Source organism: Eublepharis macularius, chromosome 4, assembly GCF_028583425.1.
Source record: "Eublepharis macularius isolate TG4126 chromosome 4, MPM_Emac_v1.0, whole genome shotgun sequence".
NCBI classification, from domain to species: Eukaryota; Metazoa; Chordata; class Lepidosauria; order Squamata; family Eublepharidae; genus Eublepharis; species Eublepharis macularius.
Genome location: NC_072793.1, coordinates 43887747 through 43912381, shown reverse-complemented (window position 1 = coordinate 43912381; position 24635 = coordinate 43887747). Strand labels below are relative to the sequence as shown.

General features: G+C 42.8%; 1 protein-coding gene across 4 annotated transcripts in view; it reads right to left on the bottom strand.

Annotated features, from left to right (window-relative positions):
• LOC129327524 (A-kinase anchor protein 8-like) overlaps positions 1 to 24421 on the bottom strand; it is a 32854-nt gene extending 8433 nt beyond the window's left edge. The window contains exons 1-7 of one of the 4 annotated variants that reach the window (XM_054976266.1): positions 24008 to 24421; positions 12420 to 12452; positions 9936 to 10176; positions 7095 to 7554; positions 6145 to 6262; positions 5957 to 6000; positions 5101 to 5155 (exon numbers count right to left, since the gene is read on the bottom strand). In XM_054976266.1, the coding sequence (XP_054832241.1) occupies positions 5101 to 5155; positions 5957 to 6000; positions 6145 to 6262; positions 7095 to 7554; positions 9936 to 10176; positions 12420 to 12452; positions 24008 to 24020 (964 nt within the window). In that variant the 5' untranslated portion in view covers positions 24021 to 24421. The remainder of the gene's footprint in view (positions 1 to 5100; positions 5156 to 5956; positions 6001 to 6144; positions 6263 to 7094; positions 7555 to 9935; positions 10177 to 12419; positions 12453 to 24007) is intronic. The other 3 variants (XM_054976267.1, XM_054976268.1, XM_054976269.1) reach the window with 3 other exon arrangements.
• Positions 24422 to 24635: the final 214 nt, after the last annotated feature.

The following is a 24635-nucleotide window of genomic DNA, read 5'->3' as shown; positions in this document are numbered from 1 at the left end:
TGAGGAAAGGTATCCCCAGGCAGCAGAGTTGGAGGACTCTGCAATCCCGCTGGCCTAGACATCCCACTGCAGCAGAGTTCCTGGAGAGAGCCGTTGATCGTGACACATCCGGCTCAGAGTACAAAGTTCTCAGCGTACGAGTTCTCTTTTTTGGCCCAAAAACTGCACCTCCTACTGACCAGCCAGCACAGCTAATATCAGCCTATCAACCCTGTTCTACATAGCTTTCAGGAGCCAAACTGTGAGTCAATAGAAGCTCCCTATCATGCAGGACGCCAGGGTGGGGAGCTCTTTGTTGCCCCACCAGCCTTTCAGGACTGACTATAACAGTTTGTCTCCAACCAGTTACTGAAGAGAAAAAGAACCTCTTTACTCTCAAGGAGAGGGTAAAGTGAGACCTCTCATTCACCTCACCCCTAACTCATTCAAAGAAACTAGCCACTTCAGAGACATTTCACAGAGAAAAAGTCTGGGCTCTTCCTGCTCCACCAAGGTAGCTTGTAAACGCTCTCTTCCCATTAGGAGCACTTATTCAAATCTGATGACAGGGATTCCCTCTTAGAGTCTGATGGTCCTGATGCAGATTTAGATAAAGATAGATGCCAGCTGTCTGATGAGGAAGTCCCTCAACAGAGCAAGCCGCCTCACTGCCTTTTTTTCTCATGAGCAGCTCCTTTCTTTGCTACAAACAGCATTTAAAATCCTACTTTCCCTTTCCATCCTTTTTTAAAACTGAGATTAAAGAGGAACTTGCATATCCTACCAAAACCCGCTTGCATTCTGTACAGGCTAAAATAATGTACTTTTCCTCCTATCAGGTAGCCAGTTTACTGAAGGTCCTGGTGGTGGATGCTCCTCCATCTAGTTTGGCAGCAGTGATGACTATTCCAAAGGAGGGAGAGGCCATACTTAAAGACCCTAATGATCAAAAAAGCAACACAGCTCACTGCAGGGCTTACGCTGCCTTTTCCATTAAAGTTTCTGCTGCCGCTTCTCTGATGGCAAGAGCCTCATACATGTGGCTCAGAAAACTGTCCCAGGAATAACCAGATTTAAATCAGCACCTAATCAGTTACATGCAGAAGTTGGGAGTGGGTGGCAGTCTTCATGTCAAATGCAAGCCTCAACACAATTAAGTTCTCAGGAAGAGAAATGGCGTCCATAGCGGTAATCAGAAGACACCTTTGGCTCAAGTCCAGGAATGCAGACTCCCTTTCTAAGTCTCATGTGGCATCCTGGCCTTTCCCAGGTGGTAAATTATTTGCAGACAGCCTATAGGACACCTTAATTGAGACCAAAGACAAGAAGATAATGCCATTCACCTATAAAAGGGAAGACAGATGGCAGGAGATTTATGGTTCTAAATTCTTTTTCTCCAACAGAATGCTTCCATGATTTAGACTAAACTCCAAATGACAGAAATGGTTCAAATCCAGGCAAAACTTCAAAGCCACAAATCAATACAACAACTCAGGCCAAGTGCCTGCCTCTGCGAAGGGAGGAAAATGACACCAACGACAGAAGTGACGGCAGGTTAGCTTCTGCGGAATGACAGCTTCAAAAATTCCATTAAGCCTAGAAGTTATCAGTTATCCACCAAAAAATAAAGGAAACCATAACTTATGGCTATTCAAGAGAATCTGTCACCCCACATCACAACAGATGTCTACAACAGAGACACCTACTGGAGATTGCCACCATGAAATGCTTTTATCTGATGTAATCCACACTGTGCCTGCTCTCAGGGAGGGTGGAATAAAAGTTTTAAATAAATAAATAAATAATGATGTGTCATCATTTCAAAGTTCTTAGGCATCTATTCTATTTTTTTTCCTCCACAGTCCCCCAAAAGAACAGGATTGCAGGGCTATCATAGATCTCAAATTCCTGAGCAGGTTCATGATGTACAGACAGTTCAAAATGGGGACCCTGAAGACCATCGGGGAGGCCTCCATAGATTTGCCCGAGGCATATCTTCATATGCCCAAAATTCCTCGGTACAGATAGTTCCTGAGGTTCACTTTGGTCAAAAACACTTCCAGTCAGGGCCGTTTCATTCAGGTTGGCATCAGCCTCCCAGATATTCATAAAGCTGATAATCTCCCTTGTGGCAAGCCTGCATCGCCAAGGAATTCATACCAATATGTATCTTGATGCTCTGCTTATAAAGTCACCCTCCCAAGATCAGGCAGTCAGGCATATTCAGAACACTATTCAGTGCCTTTCCAATCATGGTTTTCTAATCAACTTCCAGACGAGCAAACTGACTGTGGTCCAAGTTATTGTGCAACTGGGGGCAGTGACAGATTCAATGCAGGGACAACTCTTTCTTCTCCTAGACAGAGCAGAGAATATTCTCCAGGCTGTGAAACAAATTTCCTCTGCTAAGTCAATGGACTTGACGTTCCTAGTACATCTGCTAGGTTACAAGATTGCAGCAATCAAGACAGTCCCTCAGGCCTGGGCACATTCTCAGGTACTTCAGTGGACACTGTTGCCATATTAGCTCTCAGAAAACACATCAGAGTCAACATTAGTCACTATCTCAGGATGGACCTCCTTTGGTGGGTGACTAAGAAACACTTGTGGGAAACCCTTTCAAGTGAGCACAGGCTTCCCAATCACAGAAGATGCAAGACTGTTAGGGCAGGGAGCCCACTGCACACTGGGTCATGTACAGTGGACTTGGTCCCACCAAGAAGCTGCTCTTAGCATCTATCTTTTAGAACTGAGTGCAATTTGTCTGGCACTTCTTCATTTCCAAAACCGTATGTCTCAAACATAGGGATACAGACAACCCCAGTGCCAAATCACATGTGAATCGTCAGGAAGGCACCAACAGCAGGAAGCTACAGCAGGGAACAACTACCCTTATGTCCTGGGCAGAACAGCATCTAGCTTTTCTCAGGGCAGAATCCTAAGTACCATAGCAAATGTTCAAGCAATTTGGCTCAACTGCTCCAGACAGAATCAGGAAGAGTGGTCCCTCAGCCAGGAAACATTTCAGTCCCTGATTGATAACTATCACCTAGCTTGTGTGGACCTCTTTGCCTCCCTAGTCAATGCCAAGACACCCAGGGTCTTCTTGATGCATCAGTGTCAACAAGTAGAGCAAGAGAATGCTCTGATGTCCCCATGACCATCGAGTCTTCTACATGCCCCCTCCCAATACCTTTGATTTCAAAGGTTCTGAAATAGGAGAAGGAAGAGTTGATTTGCCCGGCCCCATATTGGCCCAGGAGACACAGATTTCCAGCCTGATGAAGTCATCACTTCAATCTCCATGGGAACTTCCAGCATCCACCAGCATGCTAACTCAGGACCCCATCTCTCATCCAGACCCACCCTGGCTTCGTCTGACAGGCAGGAGATTAAGTAACAACCACTGACTGCACAGAGTTTCTCTGATGAGGCTGTCCACACTATGATGGCAACCAAGGGAAGTTCAACTTCCAAAATTCACAATTCTTGGAAGGACTTTGTCAGATGGTGCAAGAGGAAACACTTGCAACCAGGCACCTTAGATGTTCCTCAGATACTGTCTTTCCTACAGGATGGGGTTTCTCAAAGTCTAAGAACCAATGCTCTTTTTTGCTGCCTTGAGCTCTGTAATTCCATCAGTGGTGTGTCACTTTCCAGGCACACAGCAGTAAATAGACTTCTGAAGGAAGGTGCAATGCCTCAGCCTCTAACTGTGCACATTTCCTTCTTGAAGACTTTATGTTGTACTTCAGGCTCTGACTAATCCTCCATTTGAGCCTCTGTGGGAAGTTTCCCTGAAGTTCTTTACTCTGAAGGAACTTTTCCTGGTAGCAGTTACATGAGCAAGGTGAGTGCTCTTTTCATCAGAAAAGGTTTATGTATCTTCCACAAGGACATGGTGTGGTGTGCACAGATCCCAACTTCATAGTCAAGATCTGCACACTTTTCACTCCTCACAGAATAAATATTTGCCATCCTTCTGCGCAAAATCTTCTCATTTTAGAGAGAACTGACACTCACGAGACCTTTGTAGAGCACTTCATTTTTATATCAGGAGTAAGCCATTTAGAAAGTCTGATTTCTCTTTTAGGGCTTTTCATCCAACAGTCAAGGGGAAAAGGGTTTCTAAGAATATACTGAACAGGTGACTAAAGGATTGCATCTCTCTGGCATATGAATCCCAGGGCTTTCAAGCTGCAGAGGGGATCACGGTTCATTCAACAAGAAGTGCCTCCATGTCAGCAGCGTTCAACACAAATACATCCACTTCAGATATATGCAAGGCTGCTACCTGGGCCCCGGTGTCAACATTTGTCATGATGGACTCTTAATGCAAGAGCTGAGGCAGCATTAATGCAGAGTCCTAAAGCAAACAGTTTAGTCTGACATCTTTGTGATTGTTAAGCACGCCTTCCCTCCTTGAATCAGATGAGCTTTTAACATCCAAGTGCATCAGAGTATCCTCCTGCTCTCAAGAGAGGATAATACATCGGACTAATCATGATGGTTCCTTCTTCTCAAGGGCAAGAACACTTTGGACCCACCCTAGCTGGAGGGTCTCTTTTCAACAATTTACTCTTAAAGGGTGACTGACTGCAGCCCCAATGTTTATTGTTTTTTCTCTGTTCTTACAGTTTACCTTTGCCTGAATAGTTTGTTCTTAGAGGGCTCTGTAGACCTTGTTTGTCTGTTTGGCACGCATTATGGATCGTTTTCGGCTGCAGACTGATGAGCAGACTTCTCTTCCCCGGGAGATGGAATGTGCAATCAATTTCCTGCCTCCAGGGATTGTGGGAGGAACCCGAGAGCATCAGAGTGTCTCCCTCACCCTTGAGAAGGCGCCTTCACTGTAAGTTCAATGTTCTATTCTCCAGAAATAATTAAGCTGCCAACTCTTATCTCACAGACCTATTACATCAGAGTTAAATTCAACAATATAAGCTACAAGTTTATAGGAAAACTTGTTAGGTCAGTCCCTAAACAACATATAACACGAGAATCTTGGCTCCTGTAATCTTGCATACTAGAGCCATCTATGGACACATGTTATTATTTCAACTGCACCTGAGAAAACTGTCATCATTAAGAGTTCCCTTATACATGCTCATTTAGGCTTGCCTTTCTCAGAATCTCCTTTTCTTTCTTCATCTTCACCACCTTCTCCCTCTCCTTCCTAAAATGCAATTAAAGATACTGAAGCATAATACTGCAATTATTTTCAGCAAAGGTCAAAGAACATGTGGAAATTAGTTTCTCATCAGGTGATCAGAAGTGTTGCTAACTACCAAGATGATCTTATATGAGCCCCAGAAACAGAAAATACTCATACAAAAATGCCACTTAGTAGATGCAGAAATATAAATTGCCTTCTAATCTCTTATCTTTCAACTATCAGTAATATGAGCTTTTCTATGTCAATGAAGTATAAAAAATTAATCTTTAAAGCTGCAGAATTCTAACCTCATGATTTACAGTGCTAAGAAACTTTTTAAAAACACAGTTACGACCTGTGAATGGTTACTAAACGTTTGGATAAACAGTAGGATTTTGTTCAGATGGGAAATTTATTATTCTCTTCTATACTGAGCAAGCCCTATGACCTCATTAGTCAAACACAGATGACGCAGAACATGTATGCTGGGACTGCTTGGTTGGACCCATTTGGCACCCATGTATAGAACAACACACTCAATATGGTGATAGCATGATTTATACTACTTGAAATTTGGGGTAAGTATTCCATCTTTTTTTAACCTAAATGTAAAAAAGGACCCAAATTCAGTGAGAGCAGTAGTAACATGCAATGTATTTAATTTTAAGTTGCTGCCCCAACCCCCAGGAGCTATTATCTCAGATACGGGGTGAGAAAAATCAGTAGCTTGCCAGCCCTGACTTCTGAACATTCTTCTGTAGCCTACTCACATGAGTTCTGCTAGTTAACTGTAAAACTGTACTGTAAGAAATTCAGACTCACAGCTTTAGAACCTTTCTCAGCAGCTTCTCCTTCAGGTCCCTCCTCTGAAAGATACAATACAATGACAGAAAAGTTTAGTGAACAATATTGTTTTAACACTAACAAATGTAAGATGTAGTCAAAGTGAAAAGGCTTAGATACAAAAGGTCCTATCTCTGTCTAGGCAGGTTTTACTGATAGACTCTTACCATTATCAGAGTCTGAATTGTCAGAGCCATCGGTTTTTGCAGCTTTGCTGTCAGGCTCATCAGAACTGTTAGCTTGTTTCCGTTTATTAGACGCCGGCTCAGTCTTTATTCTTTTTTTCTATGGGTTGAAAGACAAAAGTATTTTCATCCATGTGCACACTCTAACAACTGCCTTACCACCAACCAAATCACATTCAACCTTATTTTGAGTACTCTATGTACAATAAAACATGCTTCACCAGGTACATTCCACATGGGCCAAATCTTAGGACAACAGATTTCAAACAGAAATAATCCTAGATCACACTCTCTAGCTATTACTGTAAGATTCAGAAGTTAAACTAACAGAGTAATCCTATGAAGAGTTACTCCAGTCTAAGCCCATCAGTATCAACTGACTTAGACTGGAGTAATGCAGCATAGGATTGTACTGTAAGGCTACATACTGAATACAGTATGATATTCCTAGAACAGCAGTTGTCAAACTTTTCTTTAATAAGAGCTACTTCTGAGTAATGAAGAATATCCCAGCCTACTCCTCCCTTGCTCTCTAGCAAGTTTTGTTCTGTCCTAAAAACAGAGCATGGACTAGAAGAGCAACAGAAATGAAGCTAACAGCTTTTCTACAAAAAATTTAAACTTAGAGCAGAGCTTTCTGCAGTCTTTCCTGGGTCTTCTACAGGATGCACAAGCTACTCTGCAGCAGCTGGTGATCCACCAGGAGTTGATGAGCTAGCTGTAGGAGGCCCCTGTCCTAGAACAACTGTCCAAGATAACATTCAAGTACCAAGCAAGTGGGATAGGCAGAGAAGAAAAACAGCTGTTATAATAAGGCAATCTAAATCACAATGCAGACACCTTTGCACTTGACCCTAGGCAGTATTGCTTGCTAGGCGATGCCCTTTAGAACTTGTAGAAAACAGGTGGGAGAAGACTGCATAGGTACTTACTTTAAAATCTGCATCCCACATTTTCCAGTTTCTCCTCATGCGTTGTTTCATGCCGCCTCCTCCAAAGCGCATGTTGCCAGAGAAACCTCGCATTCCCTGGAACATATTGTATTCAGGGAAAAGTTTGTGGGAGAAAAGGGATGGGGGCCTATTGGGGCCATGGCCCCGCCCTCCCATTGGTGCTGGGGGGTCATTCCATTGTCCACCCATGCGCCCAGAATATGGAGCTGCCATGGATCTGTTATTTCGCCCGTCTCTGGGCCAGTTTTGACCCCGATGGCCAAAGTTGTCACGTGCTCTGTTGTGGTACTGGTCCCTGCGGTTCCCATAGGAGTTGTCATAGTGGCCTTCATAGGCATTGTCGGTGTCATGTTCAGCCTCACTGTAATCGTAGCCGGATCTGTACAGATCACGGTCGTTCAGTGAAGGCCTTGAGTCGTAGGACTCATATGTATCATACCTGCAAGAGTTGCACAGCAAGCAAGGAATCTAGTCAGTAGCATATAAAGCACCATGTTAAAGAGTCTGCCAAGAAATGGCAAAAGAAAAGTTATATTTTTAAAAAACTGAAACCAAACACAAACCACCCCAGAACTGTTCTAGTTTCATTTAGGTCAAAACAAAGCTCAGTGTTTTAACTCAACGTAAGCCTCTCCCCTGTGAAATACATTACTGGGATAAGGCCATTAATGAAAGGGCCACACAGAAATTGTATAAATCACAGAAAAAGCAAAGCACTTGGATCAGAGCAACACAAATATGCCTTCAGTTATGACTAATTTTTAGTTTTGCCTGTTACTGGGTCACACACACCAGTCCCTTCAGGGGTCAACTCTGCTAGAAAGCTGAAATTCCTGGGTACAACTGCTCATGGTCAGCTCCCACCTATTCAGCTATTCTGAGTTGAAGCAGAGAAAGTGCTTTAGGGGAAAAAAAGCAGAGATAATTAGCTATACATTAAGAGGTGCTTCATACATGACATTTTGCCTGATTATCACAGTGCAGAAAAAACACTGCATGAGTAGACTTAATCACATCTCCTAAGCCCACTATAATGGCTAGGCACACTAGTATTTTTCTATAAATGGGAATTCTGAACCACCATAATTTCATGAGATTATTCCAAAAGCTACAGAGGAGTTTAACGTTGTAAATTCTGCACACTGTCACTTAAAAACAATTGCAACAGAGCTTGTATGCTGATTAATATGCAGAGATGACAGCAGTCAAGGCCAAAGTGCACATTATTCCCAATTGCTTGCTGTTTTGACTTCCCTAACAGAACAAAAGTCAGGCTGCATGTAATAAACCAGCACTGGACACATGTACATAAATCAACAGTTATGCTTTATATCAAAAATCTACAAGCAAGGATATTGAAAGGAAACAATGGCTGAGGAGGAGACTTTAAAAAACTAACTAAGAACAGAAAGTGTCACTCTGAAAAAGCATCAGGGCAAGCTAAATAATTCCATGTATTCCATTGTTGCAGCTGAGCCTTCACTGCTGCAGTGAGCCTCCTGCAATGTTTTCTGAGTAACTCATTGCAGCATCCTGCAACTTTCCATCTTCAATGCTCACTTGAACTCACTACATTTAATTCATGTTAAGGTGAACAATGCTGAGTTACCCAATATCCACCCAGTATACAGAACTGAAAAATGGGAGAACAATAAGGTCACAACCCAATCCTAGGCACCTTCTCTCAGATGTAAAGCCCTCTGACTTCAAAGTGTGCACAGTGGCATGCCTTTTAACCTGGTTCTGCACCTTCCAATTATTTAGAGTACCTTAATCTTTATGCTTAAAAACGCCTCTAGCATATGAGAACTAAAGACCAAAAAGCAAAAGTATCATTTCATCATAATGTGGCTCAACTATTTGCAACAATTCCTTTCCCAAGACAAGAGATGCTATTTGAATAAATGCAAAGGAAGTACACCACCAGAAAGAGATTCAATGCAAAGTAATACCGTAAGTGTTCTATAGTCTACTCTGTCTTCTACTTGTTATGAAAATTATCTAATGGAATGAATCTGTGACAACAGTTACAGGCAACTAATAACCAAGAAGTTGTTTTCAATAAAAAATGCATTAAATACCCTGTGATAGTGGTCTTTAAAACTGCTCAAAGAAACTCATATATAAACAATGCCAATATAACAAGAAAACAATGCAGAACAGTATGTATAATTTAGCCACTGAAGTACTACTAAAGTATGCAAAATTAAGTAATCAACTTTAACACTATGTTTCTTCTAATTTTTTCCAGCAATGTTTCTATACTACTCCAATGAAAACCTATACTTTCCTACATATGAGCAACAGTTTAACTAAACAGTATTATAGATATACACGTGCACATCAATAAATGGCTAAAAAGATTCTTAAAAATCCCCATTTTTCATCCTGATAGTTTACAGCAAAATCCAGAGAAAATTATATTGGCCAGCTAATAGTACTGCAACTGCACTCACTGAATCAAGCTCCTATAGTTATAGAAATTTACTACAGCACATTCTTATTTTGCAGCATTATATTAAAACTCACCTATCAGCTATTAGAGCATTAACAAGCTTTTCTCACTCCAAAGCATAACTAAGCACCTTATTTTCAAAGCTCAAGCCAAAAATGGGAAAAATACAACTTAGCTAATTCTATTTTTCCAACAGCTTCCTTGTAAGCAAGAGAATGGATATGAAGCAAAGAACAAAGTTAGAGAGCAAGAGGAGCAGCTCAAAGGCAACAGCACAATATTTCATCAGCCCACCCTTCAGAAACACAGACTAGCCTAATCTATGACTATTACTGAACCTTTTTCACCTTCATTTCTACACTCACCTGTCTCCACCTGAGCCATAATGTCCTCCTTGCATCATGTCAGTTTCTAGATGAGACACCATATCTAAGCGCTGGTTAAATTTTGCTATTACATCATCAGCACTGGTACCAGTAGAAGCGTTAAGGTTCATGTCTGTATCTGAACTAGGCATTTCCCAAGAGTTTGAAGTGGCCATACCATACCCATAATTGCCAGAGTTATCCTGACTGTATCCATATCCATAACTATAGTCTTCATAACCTGAAATAAGAAGCAGCCATTGAGTTTTCCAGCAAGTAAAGATTGCCATATATAAGCACCTAATACAAGATAAATAGCATCTCTCAGATATAGTAGTAATACCACAGGCTTAGAACAGACATTTCTATACTTCCTGCCAAATTTAAGGAGTAAGTGCTAATAATAATAAAAAATAAATTTGTACAGTGCTTTAAAGTGTAATTATCTTATTGTAACCCTTTGAAAACCTTCTGTGATGTAGGCCAGTATTATCATCTTTGCATTGGAGATGGACAGCTGAAGCTTAGATGAGGGTGACTTGCCTAAAGGTCATTAACAAGCAAGGTCATGACTGAGGTGAAATTTAAACTTCTTAATCTAAAACCCAATCTTTTAAATTACTACATTCCACCAACTGACTTTTCTACATGCCAAATCCAACCCTTACTTTTACCTCCACACAGTGATGTGGGATGGAAAATATTAAGCTGTTATATTTTTCTGTGGAAAAATTTCCACATCACATGGGTAAACATTGTTTGTAGTTGTCAAGGTTGTCTGCTGCAAATCATGTTAGATAGGCTAATGTAAGAAATGAAGCATGGACAACACCTAGTTCTTATAAACAGTATATTAGCCTTCTTTCACTAACATTTAAGGAATATTTCCCCCAACAACTGACATCACTGCCGTCACACAGAAAAAAGGTTGTACTAACAGAGCACCTGCTTTCAACCACCTCTTCCCAATCACATCTCTCTGCCACCGTGCAATTGGGTTCCAGTGTTAAGACAAGGCCACAGGTTTATTAATCACAGCATTACCTTCAGGTCTGCCCAAGTCAGAAATGCCCAAGCTGGCAGCACACATTGCCTCATGTAATGACATTGTCAGGCATTTGGAAAATGAAGCTCAGAGGGCTGGTAGTTCACTTCTCTTCAGAAATATTCCAGGAGAGGCAATCAGCATTGCCTACACTCTGCCTATTCAGCTTTTTAGTATGTAAATAGGTAACTGCAAGCTCCCAAGAAAATCATCTCAAATGGACTCTGGTACATAGTCTAGGATCATATATACGAGCAGAATAGAACACAAGATACTGGCCTGTAAACAACCATGCAGTTCTGAAGAGTTAAAGGAATTTAAGTTTTCTTAGGCTCCACTTTCTGTTTATTCCCACTCTTCTACTGCAAACCTCCCACTTTGCCCCCTTTGCTGTTCCCGAGGCTCTGCTATAAAAAGAAGTCAGGGAGGGTCAGTTGGCTATAGTAGGAAGGGGAACTCAGAAGAGACTGACAGGGCTCTTAAGCCAACAGAAGCACCCTTAAGTCTCTGAAACTGCATGGCTGGACACAGGCCAATATATTTAAGTTTAACATGATGACCACTATACGCAAGGGCACTTGTTCATTAAAAACAATGAAGCCAGGATTTTCTGTGGGTCAAATATTGGTTTTACAAATTAGTCCCAGTTTAAGTAAACTACGGTTTTGCATCTGAAGCGGCCCATAGTGAGGAGGGGCAAATTCATCACAATTAGTAATATTTTAAAAGCATGCAAGATAAAAACTCTAATCACTGAATTGCAAAATATTCCAAGGGTCCATCTAATCTGAACCGCAAAATATAACCATCTCCAAATAAATGCAGACCTGGGTCACCTACATGCCTTCCACATGACTAACTACTTGTTTTTGATCCTGTACTTCTCTGGGAAACAGTCAACTATGATCTAACTGGATCACAGCATAATTACAAGATGACAAGTCTGAATGCATGCCAACAGTGATCCATAGAGTGCATGGTGCTTTATTACCGTATGTATAACTCTACAAGCAGAGTGCAAGCAGAATTTGTTTGCAGTCCTGCAGATGCTTTCTTTTAAGTTTCATCAAAACTAGTGGGATGCTACTGAACAGCCACACACAGGATTGGTCTGTTAGTATTACAGTGCCTTGCCGCTGTCATCTGATAGACAGCACAGGAGACATGGAAAGAGATTAAATGCTGCTATCTAAATTAAACAATCATATTATTGAAGGTGAACCATAGGCAACTATTTTGCACAGCTTTATTTATAGCAGCAGGCATTGGCACAATAAACTTGGTTTTAGCAATGACCATAAATAAAGGTTTGTACCACTGACAAAAGCAGACATTCACTGGTAAGGAACACAAAAGAAGTTCCTGAACTGTGGGATTTAAGCATTACTTTCTCACTAGCTAAGTTATAATTAACATTATACATGCACCATTGTACTTGCCTCTGTTTGTGCCAGAGTTCCAGTTTCCATAACCTAGAGGAAAGATACACCCAATTATTACATAGCTGTTCTATGTATAGCATATATATACATATATATTTTCATTCAAAGGTACAATTTAAGCAGATCCCCCCATGAACATCCTCTGAGTAAGTCTAAAAATAACCTTAAAATTTAATTAAAGGAAAAACAAGTTTTTGCTAACCAGCAACATTTTCATGATGCTTTTAGCTCCCTCTTAATTACCATGGTTCACAATGTTACTCTGAGCATTGCCTGGAAGTCAGGAGTCAATAGCAGTGGCAAGGTCCATCTTCTCACAAGAAAGGTCACAGCATCATACCCTCAAAGCGCATGCCTCCTATGCCAATCATGTAAACAGTGCAAAACAGCAATGCCCAAGAAAAAAATGAGTTGTATGTATACCAGGGATAACACCCAGGCAAGCAGAGAAATACCTGCTTCACTTTTTACCACTTAAAATTGGGCAAAATTGCCCTAGAATCAAGAAAGATAAGGTAGCTCAGCTTTGAATTTAGGCACATACACTATTCCTTGACTAGGATTAGTGAATTAGGCAGAAGGCTGCCTGACTAAGGAAAGGGAGAGGAGATAAGATTCTTCCAATTTAAGAGATGGGTAGGAAAAGCTGGGATCTCTACAAAGAGCTTCCAAAAGCAGCAAGGTATCTATTGCCATGCTTTCCGAATCTCTCAGATTCAGCCCCAAAAGCAGAAATTCCCCATCCTTTCTCCAGATCAGAAACCTCCTCTACTGTGTAGTAAAAAGGACTCAGATCCAGCCCCAAAACTGCAAGGGTGGCAAGTGTTCAACTCCCCTCCCCCACACTTAAAACAGGTTAGGGGTAACCAGCTCCCAATCTGCACGTTATCACTATCTGAGGTGGGTCCAGACAGTGGGAAAGAAAAAAACGGTATCATCTTTACTTCTGTCCCTTTTGACCCCTCTCTCCTCTTCAAGCCCAATCAAGAGAAATCTATACAATTCAATTATTCCAGTCTGACTAGGGTGATCAACAACCATAATTCTACTGTTGCAGGATCCCTTTTGTTTTGTACTAGTATCTCCTGAAAAAGTAGGAGCATATGGAGATTTTAGACAAAGGATATTAAGGAATCCAAAAGTACTCTGGGTTCTTAAAGCAAATTTGGCACATAATTATTAGGTCACCCAACATCCTACTAGCCAGACTCATTTTTCCTCTCATCCCTTTTAAAAAATACCAACACGTCAATAAAAAATTGTCTGAAACTGTTTCATAGCTGCTTTGTCTCAACTGTACTCTTAATCTCCGAACCACCACCTCCCCACAATTTTATATACTAACAGCCAATGTATTTATTTTCTTTGGATTTCTATTCCACCCTCCCCACGAAGGGCTCAGGGCAGATTACAACATTTTAAAACACATTAAAATTAATTTATAAAATTAAAACCATAAATAGATTTTTAAAAAACATTCACACGTGAAAATATACACTCAGATATAGTGTGGCCTCGATTTGTGGATTCTTAAATCTGAGAAGAGGCACCACATGGCTACAAAGCAAACAGATGATTCTGTAAACTTGGAAGAACTCCCAAGTTTGCAGAAAAATCTGACAACCGCTGAAACTTACACGGCAGGGCTTAAATTCCCATCAAGAAAAATGTTTTCTGAGCAAGCACAGAAACACAGCTCACTCTTACTCCATGTGCACCAGCAGCAACAAAGGCTGGGAGACATACCAGAGCATTCTTCATTAAAACAATGGACTATATTATAAACCTTTAACCTTTATTATAAACCTTTATTAACCATCTAATCACATACCTGCAATCCATGTACATGCAAGCTCTCAACTTGACAACACACATACAAACCAAACTTTCTTTTGGTCCAATGAAAGTGAGGTTCAGACAGAAATATATATCCCATTCAGATACGCACCTGCCTACACGCTGGAGAGTTCTATACAGATAGAAATAAGCTGCATGATGATACGATTCCATCTTAATAGCGTTAAGTGCCACAACCAGTAAAGTCTCTGTTCAGTACTACTCTGACTGAGACTCAAAAGAGTTCATATAGCACCACAGTAAGTCTTCATTAATTCTTGCAACAGAATATTAGATATTGAGCAATCATTGTAGGTCAGTGCAGTCATAATACACAACTACCCTGCATAGCACAGGAGCAGTCTACTTGGTCCCTGTTCTTTCCCTCTCATACTGTAATTTCTATCTCGACTCTGATCCAGCAGAGTGTGCAATCGTTGCTATCCCTGGTTAAAGACAATACTAAACTTGATTGTTTAGGAAACTGTTCATCAGGGTTACCAAAAGTGGCAAATCACTGAACCACAATGGAGGGCCAACAGAGAATTACTACACAAGACGCAAGTGTTTATGCAACCTTATCTCCAAAACAATGGTCTGCACTGGCCTTAAAGGACAACAGTAACAGAACAGACCATTGGATACTCACCGTGAAGGGTCCTTCTCCTCTGAGGAAAGGAGGACATCTTGATGGGTGATTCCCACCCTCTAGTCAGGGAGGCAAGAACAAATTTTCAACTTCCTGTCTTCCTAGAGGGAGTCACCCTTTCTTTCAGTTTTGGCAACTCCGAAAGCAGTTTATAGTTTCATAATTATGAATACGACACTCTAGAATTGAGTAACAAGGAGAAAGGTGAGAACAAACATGTTAAGGACAGGAAGTAAATCTGTCAGGCAGAAGAGAGTGAAAGACAATGACTTTGGGAGGGGCAAGATGTCCTCCTTTCCTCAGAGGAGAAGGACCCTTCACGGTGAGTATTCAATGGTTTGTTCTCCCTCTGAGGAGGAGGAGATCATGATGGGACCTCCCAGAGCAGTGTCTCTATTTTCTCGGTGGGTCATTGTCATCTGGTCATAAAATATGTTGTAATACTCTTCTGCCAAACGCTGCATCAGCTGAGTCGTAAGTGTTCAGCTGATAGTGTTTAACAAAGGTAGATACAGACGACCAAGTAGCTGCCTTGCAAATCTCTTAACTATAGCATGTCTGGCAAATGCTGCATAGGTGCAACACTTCATATTGAGCGCGTAGTAATCCTAGCTGGTATGTCTAGTTTTTGAATTTTGTATGCTTCGATGATGCATGCCTTGAGGTTACTGATAATGGCAGATTTAAACATCCTCATTCCTTTATACGGTGAGGATACAGAGATAAATAAGGAAGCTGTTTTCCAGATTTGCTCTGTTCTATAAAGAAGTGCTTTTAGAATAAGTGTTATGTCCAAAGTATGCCACATTTCTTCCTTGGGATGAAAAGTATTTGATCAACTGATAGACATAATTCCAGTAATCTGTGGCAGAGATCATTTTTGGTATGAAGGTAAGATCTGTTCTCAGGATCACTTTGTCCTTGTGTAAGATACATAGCTCAAGCTAACAGGGCACCCAGTTCCGATACCCTTCTTGCAGATGTAACTGCATTAAGGAACAAAATCCTCAGTCACTTAAGAGGAATTTCCTTGACAGGCTCTCAAAGGGGTGTCTGATAACAGCAGACAGAACTGTATGCAATTTCCAAGTCAGAAATTGGTGAACCTGTGGCAGATCCTTCAGAGTATCACACTTGAGGGAGCTACATATGTGAGGCATCTGGACAGACTCGGACCCTAGTACTGTGGCAGTACCATTGTTAAGACTGTGACCTGACATCTTAAGACTGAGGCTCTGAGACCGCTTGCATGAGCCATGTGTAGGAAGTACAGAATGGATCTTGTTTTGGGTTTCATGACATTAACCTCTTTTTCTATTGCATCTCCTGTGAAGGCTTTTTATGATGGATTATATATCCTGTTAGTGAACTGTCTCCTAGAGGCCAGTAGCATGTTGGTTACTTCTTGAGAATAACCTAGCCGAGAGAGTTTCGCTCACTCTCCATGCAGTTAGATGTAGCTATTCCAGGTGTGGATGTGGAACCTGGCATCACTGGAGCATATCGAGAGATATTGGAGAAGTCAGTGGTGGAAGTGTTGACAGCTGTTGAAGAGCAGAGAGCTGTGGGAGCTGAGGCCAGTAGGGTGCTACCAATATGATTTCTGCTTTTTTGTTTGTTTGTTTTTGTTGTCTTATCTTCCTGATTAGCTTCAGGAGAATCAGAGCGGTTGGAAGGCAAACAGCAGAATGCATGGTCACTGTGATGTCAATGCATCGGTTACTTTGGCCTCGGGATGGAAGCACCTGGTGAAATCTGTCCACTTAATTGGTCGACATGCTGTCTGTTTGGATTAGAACATGTTAATCTAGTATTTGTGGTCTGAAGTGTAGTAGGGCTAGATAAATTGCCCCAAAGTCCAGTAGGTTGACAAAGGGTCTCATCTCACTGCTGGACTATCGACCTTGCACTGGTGGATCTTCTAGTGCTGCTCCCCTTCCGGACAGACTGGTGTCCGTGGAACCTGTTCCATTACTGGAATGCAGTGTTACTTCCCTTGCAGGAGGCCTGTCATAGCTGACCACCCCATACGAGGCTTTTTAAAAAAAATGTATTATTTTATTTATTTATTTTTATTGTAAGGGGGAACTGAATGGAAAGACCTTTCTTGTTCATAATTTGTAGTTGGAAGGGTCTCAGAAGTCTGTAAGTCTTGTATGTAGTTGACCTCACTGGATGGCATCGAAACTCGAAATCGGTAGACCCATCAGTTTTGCAAATGTCATTAATAAATACCTGACCTTGATGATCCCTTGTGACATTTCCTTTCTCTTCTTTGCAACTGCTTCAATTAGAAACAAACAATTGTGTGTCGTTCTAATAGGGCTTCCAGATGTTCTAGTCACTCTCTGGATTATAAAGAACTTCTCTGTAAATTGATCAGGAACTGTAAGCTTATAGGCATGCAGAGCTTAACCTGATCAGCAAGTCCTCCAGGTAAGTGTGTAGATGAATGCTTTTCCTCCCTTAACTTTACACTGGGTTGATCAAATTCTTTATGAAGGCCCTTGGTGCCCTAGAGAGGCCAAATGGAAGTACTCTGAACTGTAGCTGGAGCCCCATTGCACAGAAATGGAGGAGTCTTCAGTGCCTGGACAAGATCGGAATGAGGAGATATGCTTCCATTAGATCTAGTACAGTAAGGTACTCTTTTGGTGTAGGTTGGCCCTGAGATCCATGAACAACTGACACCAGGGGCTGAACCTGAGACCTTCTGTATGCAAGGCAGGTGATCTGCCACTGAGCTTTGGGCCCTCCATTAGTAGGGATTCTGTGATGGATCTCATTGTCTCCAAACTGAGATACCTAAGTTTTATGAACTTGTTGAATATTTAAGACTAGTATCACCCTCCAATCTCCGTTCTTTTTGACTCTGAAAAATATGGTGTACACTCCTTTTCCCCTTCTTCTGGGGGAGTGGAGGCATGAGAAAGGAGGGATGCACTTACCTGTAACAAGAGCGCTGTCTATTTGGACTGAAGAATTCAGAGTCTCTGTGAAGTCACAGCAAGTCACTATGAAACACACAGATATCTGAAAAAGTAAACTGAACTCACAAAAAAACATAGCAAATAAACGTTAGTTCTTAGGGAGCCACTGGGCTTTTATTTTTCCTACAAGGATGCGATCTACTATTAGAGATGATCAACGGCCTCAATTCATAACACTTAGGCGCATACCTTTTATGCCCTAGGATAGGGTTACTTAAACACGTTTCATACTCCCTTCAAGGGGATGGCAGAGCGGTCATAATGACCTGTTCATCAGTAGCGTAAAGGAAAAATTGCAACGGAGAATTTTGGTTCTCACATAGACTAACAGTTTATAGCATTTCCGGTCTTCAGAGAGTGGAATAGAGATGAGGTGCAATTTAATCTGTAGATCCTCAACAGCAATAATAATGACCACTGGAACAAAGAATATATTTGCTAAGAGTTACAGCAGAAGCCCTGCCAGTAGCCAATTCAATGAAAGTTTGTTCATCAAGGGCTTCTTGCCCCAGGGAATCTTTCTGAGTATAAAGATGGTTGCGTTTATCTAAACCCCAGCTTTCAGCCCCAGTGGGGGCTACAAGGTGTATCCAGCATTTCATATCTTTCCATTCTAGCCACACAACAAACCCACAAGGCTAGTCAGGCCTAGAGAATGCAACAGGCCCAAGGCAACAGGCAGGTCTCCCAGGGAGAATGGCATGAGAATCTGGATCTCCTAGATCCCAGCCCAACACTCCAGCCATAACACCAAACTGTCTCTTGTTTAAAATGGTGTCATGCAGGAATGATTCCAGAGATAGGATGAACACAATTGCAGCAAGAACTCTCAGCATAGGCAATTGTAATGCTGTGGAATCCGTTTCATGTTTTTTGTTGGTCTCAGGGTACTAAAAACTGGAGCAGTTCCACTCCAGCCCAGGGTTTACTCATGTCTACATGAGCTGGCTGAAGGCCTGCTAGGCCTTGTGCTCTTTTCTTTGTTTCTTACAGAATAAAGTTACTCTGTGCTGATTAAGAGACTGAGAACCCTGGGGAGAGCAGGCCCCATTCCCTGGAGGGGAAAAAAAGGGCATGTAGGCATATATGGAACCAACAAGGAGAAAAAACTTCACTATCTGCCTAAGTTTCAGTTTCCCTTTCATTTTCTGGTATAGGTTTCCTTTCTAGCTGCCTCAGAGGGCCTGCTAGGATTCCCTTTGTATGAAATGGCCCCTTCCACAGTTCCCTGTTTGCAGGGTAGGAGGCCTAGAGGAAGGACTAGAGGGAGGCCTGTCTCTTCCCTCAGCACTCTGACAAAAATTGGCAGTCTCGGTTTATGTAATCAAGTTTAGGAAACCTGGGGATAGCATTGCAGTGCCTGACCCAACTGCATTACTCACAAGTAGACCACCACCAGCACTGGACCCTGGGGCCATTGCTATTTGGTGCTCTCGCTGGGTCCTGCGCCTATTGATTGCTTTAGATGTGGGAAACCACTCTGCAGCTGCCTCCTGGTCTGTTGTAAGAAAAGGAGAACACCCTTAGAAGTAAACTGCAAGAACCTGGGTGGATAACCACGTCTAAGGGAACAAACAACATATACCATTAAAGACTCTCTTCAAAATTATATTATGTGAAATATTCTTAAAGTGTCGCAGTGCATATAAGACAATAAATATTTTTACAATTTTATACTTAATTCACACCAATTTACAGTGACTATAAGACACAAAGTCCGACCAATAATGGGAGTAGGATTGGCTCCCACAAAGTGCTGAAAGTTCAACAGGGGATTGCCAATCAAGTCCACGCTGAAATGTGCAAATAGTTGCTGTTTGATTGTAGATATTTATGTTGTAGTTTTCATATTTCTTGACAGATGGAACAAGGAGATGACACAACTTGAAGGACTAAGGACCCGACAAGGTCCTTAGTCCTTCGAGGGTCCATTGCATTACTCACAAGTAGCCCTCCTTCGTTCGCCATGGGCTCTGGAGGCACAAATGATTGTTGAATCTCAGACCGGCTTGGCTGCCCTGCCCTGGGTCTTACACCATTAGCCTGGCTTAAGGATGTGGACAAATCCACTCCATAGCCACCTCCCAGCTGGTTGGCAATGTTGTGCTCATTTGCGAGGCCAGAAATGGCTGCCACATTTCCTTTGCGCAGGGAGGAATACTGCCTTTTGCGCTTCTGGTCTCTTCATATGAGTGACTGCAGCTGCGGCTTCCTCACAGTTTGCCCCATTGTCTCTGGGGTTGTTGCCAGGAAGCAGCGGTGAGGGGGGCTTCCAACTCTCCTTCAGAGAGGAATCCTATTGTGATGGAAGAGCATGTTCTGCTGGTCCATGATTCTGTCTTGCCATGAAATGGCCGCCACAGTCAAAGGAAGGAAGGAGAAAGCTTCCCCTGCAAGCCTTCTAGCAGGCACGCAGGGAGAAAGAGAATAGCAAGAAGGTAGAGTAGAAAGGAGTAAACAAGGCAAGGATCAGGTTCTGGAAAGTAGAAGCGAAGGAGAGGAAGAAAAACAGTTGAAAGGCAAGGCAGCGCACGGATGAAGCTGCTCTCCCTGTTGAAGCAGGAATGAAACTGAAAGAAAGTGTGACTCCGACTAGGAAGAGAGGAAGTAGAAATCTTGTTCCTGCCTCCCTGACTAGAGGGAGGGAATCATCCATCAAAATGTCCTCTGCCTCAAAAGGAGAACAAACCAGTGTTCCATCTCATCAGCCTACTTCTCCAGACCCTACAACAGGGGTGAGGAACCTTTTTCCTGCAAAGGGCCAGCTTTATGTTGTCCTGCGCAGGGAGGGCCCTTTCTTCCATGTGTGTGACATTGCTCCCAGAACCGACGTCATCACGCGTCACTTCTGGGAGCGACGTCACACACGCGGGAGAAAGGGCGCTTGTGTCCCCTTTCTCCCTGCTGCCACCGCTGCAGCCCGCTTGTGGGAGTGGCAGCGGCAGCTCTGTCACCAGTGCCAGAACCCCCCTGCTGTCGCCACCGCCGCCACTTGCTCTTGCTGCAGCGGCACAGGCCACTTTCACCAGCGCTTCAGGTTGCTCTTGGCAGCAGTGGCAGCAATAGCAGGTGGCACTGGGAACAGGAGGCAGCAGCAGCAGCACACCTGCTCTTGCGGTGTGGGAGTGTGCTCCCCCCGGGAGGGGGCGCCCCAAGGAGCGTGCTTCCCCGCCAAGTGGGTAAGTGGGAGTTGGGGGGAGGGGTGCAGGGGGGTTGCCTGCAGCTCCGCCGCTCTCGGTGGGCCAGTCCAAATGACTTCATGGGCTGTATATGGCCTGCGAGCCAGACATTCCCCACCCCTGCCCTACAATAACCAACTACATATTACCAGAAGGCCTGCAAGCACGGCAGAGGCTCCTAGGCATTGGCTGAGCTCGTCCTTGTTTAATAATACAAATGACAATCCTAAGTAATGCAACTAGTATAAACTGAAAAGCCTTTCCAACAAGATTTAATATATTTATACCAGGCCACTATTTTTTTGGCACTAGGAGCTTGCCCCCAAATTTAGAAAGCAGCCTCACTTTAGACTTTATGGTTTTGTACTTTAATTACCATTTTTATTATTGCTATCACAAAACTTAATCCTAAACGCTTCACAGTTTTTCACAATTTTATTAATGCTATGACAAAAGTGTTGCATATATTTTATTTATAAATTTGTATCTCAATTTTTTTCTCCAATGGGGGCTCAAAATAGCTTAACAATGAAATAAAAAAATATAAGAGAAACAAACAGGAAAAGGGAGTAGAAGATTTCTGGGTGCTAATCAGACTGTCTCGCTACACTAAACAATTTTCTGCTCAGTTCAATGGTGCAGTCCTCAAGCTAAGAACCAAAGGACAAGAGCTATTTGCCCCGTGCCATTCAGCTCTTATCAAAGTGTTCTTATCTCTAGGCACATCCAGGCTTTATATATGTATGTTCACACTGCGAGATGTTATTCAGCTGCTACTAGCTAACAGGATCTTAAAATAAATGAATAAAATATGTTGTAATCTTGGTAGTCATCAAAACAAAAAGCTATCCTCAATCCCTAATTTAACTTCTCCCCAATTTCTCATCATTTCATTCTTGCTTTAAAAAGCTCCATTTTACTAAATATTGGAGCCATAATAAAGTAACTGGTACATCACTGAATAGTGTAAAATTAACATTATAAACAAAGAATTACAGAAGCTTTATGCATGTGCATTTTTATTCTATACAACAAACTATATTCTGATGTGAAGCGATTAGGTAATAAGTAAACTTTGTACTTTGCAGATTGACAGATGGCTGAACAATAAAATCTACAACTAAAAATATTTTACACCACAATGAAATTTCTAGGTACCATTGTGACCTGGCTCCTGGGATTTGCTGAGCCCTAATTTATAGTACTCTGCCAAGTAACTCATACGGTTCTTGAGATATCTGAGCTGTAGATCTTGCAGAGAGCCTAGATTAAAAAGGACTGAAACTGTTTCAGCAGTTGCTGTGCAAAATGAAAAATATTTCAGTTGACAAAATAAGAAATTTCCTATATTCTTTATCATGTAGTCAAATTCAAAATAAATTGTGGACACTCGATTTCTTTTCACAGGGCCATTGAGTTTAACTGCTAGATTTAACAGTGTCAGTTTCAAGCCTATTTAAAAGTCACATTTTTTATACTCTGCTCCTTAATCCCAGATATACCAGATTATTGTAGTTATTCAATACTATTCTGTTGATGCTCAGAGGCACTCTCCATATTACAACACACATTTGGACTCCCAATCTTAAAAAATGCTCTTAAGGGTTGAGATCTGGCAAGAGTTGATTCAAATTAAGTGCACCAATGGACTCACTAAATAGAGTTATTTGCCATTTAATCAGTTTAATCCATCTGGAATCTAGCAGAAGTCATTGTTTTCTAAGCAGCCATCAAATTAAGACACAATATTGCCACTGCAAAAAAAAAATTTTTTAGAATGCTGATAATAATGGGTCAAAACCACAATATACTTCTCATATCCCAGTTTCTCAAACATTCAGAGCCAAAGCATGAACAGATTAAGAAAATGGGTCACATTTTGCAGTGCACATGCACTGAATGACAGGCATGCAGGACTGCTACTCTAAAAGAATGTGTGTCATTTCTGCAGTTAACCAATAATCAAACTGCTTTCTTTGAAATTTTCAGGTAGACTGAGCAATCATCCGTCAAGGATCTCTCTGGGCTCATGCTTTTTTCATGCTTTAGGGCATAGCACACTGGACTCTTTAACGCGCCAATATCAGTAGCCTGACAATAGCCCTTACAACAATAAAGAAACTGGCTCAATAAATGCAGCAATAAACGGCAACACGCTAGGCATCCCGAACCCGAGTATCTTAAGAGAACAGAAGGGTCATGGACTCCACTACACTCTAAAATCTTAGCCGAACAAGCTTCAAATATACGCTTCAGAGAACCAACCCTGAGCAAGAGGACATACCCTCCATTGCTTCCCCCCTCCCCACCCCCCGACACACGCGCATACACAAACACACAAAATGGCAACACTCCTTTGGTAGATCCCAAGCAGAACAGCGGGGCAGGAGTGAAACGTGACCATGCCAGTTATTTCAAAGAGAAGCTACGGTCGATCTGGCCCAGGAAAAGGGCTTCTGCGCCAGCTTCCCACACCCACTCCTATCAGAATCCCTCATCGCCCAAACCAGCGGTGCGCGTGTGCAGACGGCAGGTACACCGACAGACCCTCCCCGCTCCCTCCCGCTGTGGTGAATGCAGAACAGCAACTATAGCCTTATTCGCCCCCTCGATCTGGAACCCAACTGGCGGGGGTCGGGCGTAAGGAGCAGCTGGAAGGCAGGGCAGAGAACTCGGATCCGTCGACCGAGGGCCCTCCCCTTTGCCTTCATAGGACCCGGAGCCACGAGGAGATGACACTGGCCGGGCCCTCAGCCCAGAGCCGCGGGGGGTGGCGACAGCGGGGCCGGGGGGGGGGGCTCGGCGATACCTCCCCCCCCCATATCCCCGCCCCACACCGATCCCTGCCTTTCGTCCCCACCCCCACCCCCGGCGGGAGCGCGGCCGCTCCTCGCCTCTTGAGAGGACCTTCTTGCTTTGCAGGAGACTCACCTGAATAGCTCATGATGGCGACAGCGTCGAAGGCGCACGACAGCCCCGCTCCTCTCACCCGTTACCTCCTGCGCCAGACGGCAACGGTACCCGACAAACCCCGCCTCCCGACACTGTTGGCCGCGCTCGCTCACCAGCCCGTCAGCTATTGGTGGCCGCGGCCGTTAATTCCTCCCCTCTGACGCTGTATTGGCCGCCAGGCCTAAAGCCTCGGCAGTTTATTAGGCACCGCGGAAATCTATCAAACATGCTCTTATGAACCTGTAGAAAATTACGGATGTCAGTCAAGTCCTCCTAGCAAATGATGATTCCCAGTATGAGTTTCTTAAGAGGTCATTGGGCCCCACTACTTATCAATCATTAACGAGAGGCTGGACGGCGGACCCTTCATCTGTACACATTGTCTCGGAGAATGCCGCAGGCCCACCCTCTTGTCTAGTTGGTCTTTCCAAAGGAGGGAACGCCGGCTTCTGTTATTGGTTAAAAAGGGCGAAATTGATCCCGCCTCCCTCGGGGCGGCTATCTACGACGAACTATATAACGGGAAGAGATTGAAGTGGTTCCGAGTGTCCTGGGCTACGGCGGCTGAGCTGGTGGATTGAGTAGCTGTTTAGAGGCTCTCGCAGTT